Source organism: Quercus robur, chromosome 7 (genome assembly GCF_932294415.1).
Source record: "Quercus robur chromosome 7, dhQueRobu3.1, whole genome shotgun sequence".
In the NCBI taxonomy this organism is placed as follows: domain Eukaryota; kingdom Viridiplantae; phylum Streptophyta; class Magnoliopsida; order Fagales; family Fagaceae; genus Quercus; species Quercus robur.
The window spans coordinates 44,971,476-44,979,481 of NC_065540.1; the positions used below are offsets into that span (position 1 = coordinate 44,971,476).

General features: G+C 34.6%; 1 protein-coding gene across 1 annotated transcript; it reads right to left on the reverse strand.

Annotated features, from left to right (window-relative positions):
* Positions 1 to 4,837: 4,837 nt before the first annotated feature.
* Positions 4,838 to 5,722, reverse strand: LOC126691487 (NAC domain-containing protein 2-like). The gene has a single exon (XM_050386526.1). It carries the CDS (start codon positions 5,720 to 5,722, stop codon positions 4,838 to 4,840), a length of 885 nt encoding a protein of 294 aa, XP_050242483.1.
* Between the last annotated feature and the right edge of the window lie 2,284 nt (positions 5,723 to 8,006).

Here is an 8,006-nt window from a genome sequence, read left to right on the forward strand (position 1 = left end):
TATTTAGTCTAGACTTCAGAGTTTATTTAGTTGAATGGACAAGATTTTTTATTTGTAAGATGTTACCAAGGAGTCTCGTTTGGCTAATACTAATTTTTATCCAATGTATGAAAGGAAAACACAGTAATATCACCATTCCATTTCTCACAACTTGAAAGAAGAAAAATGGGAACTCTTTCCAATGTTTTGGTTGTGGAAGATTTTAGAGTTTTAAGATTTAAACTTCCTTAATAAAGACATTAATGCCATCTTTGCTATTTTGTAAGAATGAAAATAGAATTACTACAAATTTTTGGTATATACTTATAAGTATCTGTTAGTGTGCGTACGTGTGTGTCTATAAAATCAAATGCATACAAAGATGCTAGTCATAAATAATGACAATATATTCAACCAAGGAATTGTTCAGTCCTATGTGTCCTCCCATAGGAATGAATAAATGAATAATATCTTATATCAACCTGACTAACAACATTAGAGGAGCATTGTGTATGGCTAAACATGCCTACTGTATTAAGTCCTCACAACTATGGCAAGGGGAAGCACCATACAGCGATTTGACGTATTCTTTCATTACTCTATTCAATAAAATTTCTACCTCTATTTGGGAAAAAAAATCGTGCTTGTTGGAATTATGGCGGTATGCCGGTATCAATCATGAATGTGATAAAATTGAGCACTATTCATATCTTTGAGAGAGAGAGAGAGAGAGAGAGAAGTAGAAGAAGAAAAAGAAAAAGAGAGAGAGAGAGAGAGACCAATTTCCCAACTCCGAACGAGGAGACTAAGAATGAAACTTCTGAGTAAAGGAATCGGCTCAGATCCAGTGCATTGGATTTGTTGAGATTTGAACACGTGTCAAATAATTGTCATGTGTTCACATCTTAATGAAATTTCAATTATAGGCTCCATTGCTGGCCATGAAATTACCATCTCCCTTTTAGTTAGTTATTTATTTATAATTTTAAAGAAAGTAAAAAAGATAAAGGAAAGGATTAAGAAAAGGGGGGGGGGGGGGGGGGGGAATCATTATCAATGAATTGACTTTCATGTAGCAGTAGCCAGAAAGTTCGACCCTTCTGCCATGCCAAACAAAAAACAAAGGAAAATAGGCATTGAAGACTAAGCAAAAGAGTTGTTGATTTGACTTGAAAGCTGAAACAGAGGATATTGAGAAGTTGTGAAAACAAACACACAGAGAAAGAAAGAACATAGTCCATTCCTTTATTAAACAGGCAATTATCTAATAATATTAGATGCACAAAAGAGGGTCTGAATAGCAAATGATAAATAAATAACAACTAGAGATGAAAAAAAGAAGCAGAAGTAGATAAATTTTCGAATGGCTTTTTGTTTGTACTTTTAAAAGTTTTGATAGTATCAAGTATTGGGTAAAATCTAATGATAATTTTTATATTTTACCATAAATTTTAGCTAAATAAAAATGTTTTTTTCTTCCTTCAAATTCTCTAAATGAGGAGACTAGGGAGGAAACTTTCTTGTAAATATAAATATCTCATACAATAGGACGCCCCATCACATTTGAAAATGTCTATTTCACACACTTTCACACATGGCTCACATACTCACCACTTTTGCACAGGAAGTCACAATTTTCAACTATTTAAATTCACAATTTTGGTCCATTTTGGTCTAATCATTTCCACTTCAGTCCATTTAGGTCCAATTCTATTCTCATGGTCTACTTTTGTCCATTCGGTCAATTTCGATCTACTTCAGTCTATTTCAGTCCACTTCGATCCACTTTGATCCAATTCGGTTTAATTCCATCCATTAACTTAAAAATAGAAATAATGATTAAAATACAGTTTTGGGTTGAGATTTACCTATTTTAAATCCAATTTATTAGGTTTCAAAAAAAATCCAAATTTATTAAAATATATAGATAAAAAAAAAAGTAAGATTATTATTTTTAAATTGTTTAATTTAATGATTTGTGTTATTATTATCCTTTATGTTCAGGGAGCAACATATATATAAGAAGGTAAAATCTCACACATCCAAAAAGACAAACAAGAGTTTACACACACACAAATTATCAAAAAAAAAAAAAGAAAAAAAAAAAGAGTTTACACACAAAAATATGCATATATAACAGGAAAAACAAAACACGTTACCGGTGGGGATTCAAGCAGTCAGACAGTGGCCAAAGATTTTCCCCTCTCTCTATCTCTCGTAAGATTGTGCTTTCACTTAACTGATGGCCACAGTACAGTGTAGTATTACAAACTTTGATGTATTTGTTTTTCTGTTGAAACTCAAACCGAAGAAGAAGAAGAAATAAGGGAGCTCAAGCAGGGTTTTGAGTTTCTCGTGAAACGGCGTCGTTCTTGGACGTGGGTTTTTTTTTTTCCTTCAGATAAACCGTAAACGGCGACGTTCTGTGGATTTCAATTTGATTTAATTCATGTGAAAGACAGAAAGAGCAGTTTTGGGAAGGCTGAAGTGACCAAAAAAAAAATTACATGTTAAAGGTCACATTAAAGGTCTCGAGTGGGTCTTGGTGCCTGTGTGTTACTTAACAGCCATGTAAGCGAGTCCACTAATGAAGGGGCGGATTTGTTTTTACTAACGGAGTGAATCTTTAAGGTGTAAAAACATTTGCTAATCCTACTCAATACATATTTTTCACATTTCAAACATACTTATACATTTTTCACCCACATGTATATCAAAAACATCCAAAATACTTTATTCAAACTTAGTTACGAAACGGTTTAAACTTTGGGGTATACTTTGCAATTTAGCTTAAAATATATTAGATTTTTTAAATTAAGTTATTTATATTTGTTATTTGAAAGTGTTTTTAAATTTTATAATAAAACCAATAATGCATTTTACATTCAAGTATTATTGGGTTTCAGTTATGATTCAAGGCTTTTAACGTTTTAAAACCATAGTTTGGCAGTTTGTCTTTTACTTAACTCTTGATTTTCTCTAAGGAACACTTTAGGTTGCTTTGCTAATTTTGAGTCTTATTTGGTTTGCTGTCTTCAAACATGAAGTCTCTGTGTAGTAGATGAATTATTAGCCTTTATTGGCTTATTTTGTTTATTGTGTAAAAGTACAACTGTACTTTAAAAATGATGGTATTTTGAAAAGTTTTACATTCTCTTTTAGAGTGAAAATAAGCTTATCCAAATGAAGTCTTAGTGAGTTGACAAATCATTTACTTAAGGAGGTTTTGCTTCATTTTAGAAGAGAAAGCAGGGCCTCAAGGGTTTGCAAAAGAAAGAGAGAAATTGTAAATAATAATGCCATGAACTAATATTCAATCATTTCTTGAAAACCTTAGATGAAGGAATGAATTTATTACAAAGTGAGCATAGTGCAGCCTCTATGACTAAATTTACTAATACAATAGTTCAAACATAACAATAGTACACGCGTAGTAAAAAGCTAAAGTTTTGTGTCCTCCACCTCATGCATGTGTTAAACCAAACACTAATGAGTTACGACACCTGTTTCAAAAATTGAATATACGTACTTACGTGGTCCCAATAAGTAATCTTGTCTTTATATTGATGTATTGTTTGTACAATTTACAACACTCCTTTCACAGGAGCTGTGGTCAGATCAAGTTGCCACACTTCTTTTGTTGCAATGGAAAGAGGGAAAGTGTCGATGAGCAAAATGACTCAACCTGATAATCAAATTCTTTGAAGTATCAAACCTTGGTGGACCCAAAATTTTTCAGTCTTCAACCAATTTTCATGAAGTTGTTGCAGTTTATATTGCCTATTTCTTGTAGGAATGCAGGTTTTCATCAAATTCTTTGAAGTATCAAACCTTGGTGAACTCCAAAAGTAGCAGATGATAAGGACTTCTCATGAGGCTTTTAAGGGCGAACACAACCTAGAGAACGTGCATAGTTATCCTAAAGTCCTAATTAAGATGAGAAACCATGACACAACCACGAAAGCATAATCCTCTACATATTTCAGCTTTAATAGGTGACCTAGGAGCTCTACCCTTATTGTCCACCTTTGCTATTAATACAAAACCCTGCAGTTGTATCCTTTTTTTACAAAACTCAATTTTAGAAATAGAATGTGTCATTTCTGTGATTCGTACCACTTTTATAACAGATTATTTTTGGTATTGTTATAAGTGTATGTATGATGCAGAAATGGCATAGATTTTGAAAACACCAGCTAACTTTAAAGAAATGGCATAAACTAAATTCTACCAGCTATCTAACTTGTCATCATTTTGTGAAAGGTGTAATTTCCGTGATTCGTACCACTTTTATAACATATCGGCATGCCAGTTCCTTCTCGCAAAGGCGGGATACGCGATACTCAAATCTCCATGAAAGCAGTTTTATAAAGCTAGACGCTTGACACATGGTTGCCTACAAAACTAAAGAAGGTTGACACAATACAAGTGTGATGCCCCTTTTGCTACACAATTATAAGCAGAGTTGTATAACTGGAAACTCAAATTTATATAGGTATTTCACTGTCCTTCTGCAGTAATTCAATATGGAAAAGAGCAGCTTCATTCAGGAAGTACAAATATGTGTTAAAAGTAAAACAGGAGTAACAATCAACAAGAAAACATGTGTCAAGCGTCTATTCAATCACAAAAGACAATATTAAATGGCTAAAAAAAGTTCAAGCTTTAAATTTCTATCGCATTTCCACATATTAATTCCTGACCAAAGAAAAAATCCAGGATAAAAAGAACAATGCCACTAGAGACATGCTATAATCAAAGTACAAGTAAAAGGGGTGTTTGTAAGTCATAGATATCTACGTACTATCAAAGTACAAGTAAAAGGGGTGTTTGTAAATCAAAGAAATCTACTTCGGTTTTAATTGAAGTACTGATCAAATTCAGGTGAATGAATTGGAGCATCTTCATTCAGCAGTGTCAGGGGAATGAAACCAGAACAACCAGAGAATAGGTCATTATCACATTGAGGTCCCATATTCATGCTCTGCTGGATTTCTTCATCTTGGGCAGGGCATGGTTCGTCGCGCAGTAAAGACATTGGGTCAAATTGGATGACTGGGTCATCAGCAAGATCATTAAGCTCCCCAGGCCGTCTCTCAACCTCAGTTGTCTTTTCGTAATAAGGGGGGAATGCGTAAATCTCTTCAAATATATCCGGATTGTCAAAAAAACTCCTCGGCGAACCCGATTCCACCGATGTAATTGTTAAACTTCTTCTAGAACCCGAACCTGAACCCCAACCCAAACCCAAAACCAAAGGCGAACCCAAACCCTTCTCCTCGTCCTTCTTCTTATTCTGAATCACACACAGAACTATATCGGGGCTTTCATTGCTGTGACTGAATTCGTGCATTATCCACTCGGTAGTTTTTGTAGCGTTACATTCACCTTCACCCTTCAGTTTGAAATTCAACAATCTTTTGCACCCAATAGTCACTTCGTTGTTCACTATATTATATTTTTTGCTTTCATGCCAGGATCCACAAGAGCCAACCGTGCGAACCACCTTTCGATTGGACCTCCTTAAGCGGGTGAAGAAATAGTGCTTCCCAATGTTGTCATGTCCATACAAAGCCGTGGAATCAGTACAGAACTCTGAGGGTGGCTTTTTATAAACGTCATCAGAGAATTTAATGAAGTCGTCAGCCAAATTCTCTCGAATCTTTGGTAAAAGATAGACCAAAATCAATTCCTGGTCGGTTGGCTGGAACTTAAACCCCGGTGGCAGACGTATCCGAGGCATTCTCTTCTTCTTCCCTCTTCCCTCGTCCCTACAATTAGGGCTTTTGCTGCCACGGTGCCACCCAGGTCAAATCTTCAAGGTATTGTCTCTGCCTCCATCGCCTGGTAGTTGATTAGACTTCGCAGGTGAGTAAATCAATGTCGCCGGAGAACCACCACCGATGTTGCCGGAGAACCGTTTCCGGTGCGGTGCAGAAACGGCCCCAAACGGCCGCACCGCACCGTGTACAGCCCTACCTAAAATACACAATGCACTACAGTGTACCAGTTTGGGAGAATTTGTGTTAACGGCTATGGAGATCTCTGTAAAGAGTCATAGTGAGTGTTTGGATACAGCCCTACCTAAAATATACCAGTATTCTAGTTTGGGAAACTTTGGGTTAACGGCCACGGAGATCTCCGTAAAGAGTCATAGTGAGTGTACGATAAACGTGTATGGTGATTTATAGAATTATTTATGGTGCACTAGATAAAATTATTACGTTGACTTTTCAAACCAAGTTTTTCGATCCGACATTGGGTCGGGATGAGATTCTTTAAAACTGTAGGTGTCGCTACTCCCTAGGCACCAAATTGACTAAAAAGTCAATTCAGCAACCAATCCCCTTTAATTGTCCAGTGCTATATAATATACTACTATACTAATTTTTTTTTTTACCATTCAAGGACATTATCCAAGAGAACATCATCCAGCGAAAAATCAGGAGGTTTTGAGCAAAATAACCTCCTTCAGCCTTTCTATTTTGTAAGTTAGACAACGTTTGAAACAATTTTGGAAAATAGCATCTCGAGTTTCAAAAAATCGAGATCCACTTAAAAAACTCGACCTTCAAACACTCGTGTTCTGAGTGGAAAAATGCCACATAGATCTCGAGTCTCTAAGACTCGAGTTTTATGCAAAAAATTTCACCTATAGTGGCGTTTTTAAGCCTTACAGTGACGTTTTAAATCCCTATAGCAGCGTTTTCCTACAAAAAATTTTTGTAAGTACCAGGTTTAGGGTGCCCTATAGTAGCGTTTTTAATCACTATAGTGACGTTTTAAAGCCATATAGCGGCGTTTTTTGCAATTTATGGAAATCGAGTCTCTAAAACTCGATTTTCAGCGCAATTTTTTTTCTCCAAATCGAGACTTAAAAACTCGAGTTCCATCTGGAACTCGAGTTTTAGATACTCGATATGTTATTTTTCAAAATTGTTTTGAAATATGACAATTAACTAAATTGTTTAATATTTATTGTTATTTTAAAAAAAAATTCGAAAAATCAGTAACCTCCATCTTGAAGTGTCAATTTTGTTTTAATTGGAAAGGTTTTCACACGTTGCCTAACCAAATCCAATTCTCTCTCGATATTTTTTACAAAAAATCTGATTCGTGCGGATCTGTAAACACATTGGTATTTAATTATTACTGTGAATACAAGTGCGCGGTCAAGTTTGTAAACACGTTAGCACATGAGAGAATATATCAATAGAGCTTATTGTGAATGTTTATCCCATATTAGTTGTGTGTCTAATATTCGCTGTTTATAATTTCAGTCTACAACTACAAAGGCTAGACCTTTTTGTAGTTATACTTTGATTATATAATGTATTATAAATCGATTTAAAACACTATTATTATTTTCGTGTTGTTCTAATAAGTACTACTGTTTACTAAAAAAAAAAAAAAAAAAGGTGATTGCAAAGCTTCTCTTATAGTGTCTATTTTAATAAGCATTCAAAATTGCCACATCAACTCTTAATTTTTTTTTTTTTTTTTTAAATCATTGGACTATTTTCTCTTTCATTTTCTTAGCAAAAGACACACAGATTGAAGCAAACCTTTTTACACACACGCTCAAATAAACCAGTTTAGACACTAATTGAGGCTTGGACGTGATTAGAGGATAGAGATACATATATGCATAGCCGTAGCATGTTTTTTTGGAGAATAATTACTAAAGAAAAATTATATTAAATTGTACCATCTAACTAAATTACTTCTTTTTTTTTTTTTTTGCATTAATGTAATTAAATTACTTGAAACTTGTTATTTATTGTGAAGCTACGTTCCAGTGGCATATAATTTCTATTTAAAGGTTATTAAGTTATTTTTCACAATTCCCCGCACTTAAATTTAATTCAACAATGTTCTAGTTAGTATCTACTTGTCCTGGACGACTTAATATCCTTGGACACGGCCCACGGCTCAATATCCATTTCTGGACCCTTTATCCCTACAGTTATAATAAGTAATAACTAGAATTGTCTCATATGTGTTGAGATCATGCCACATGTTGCCCA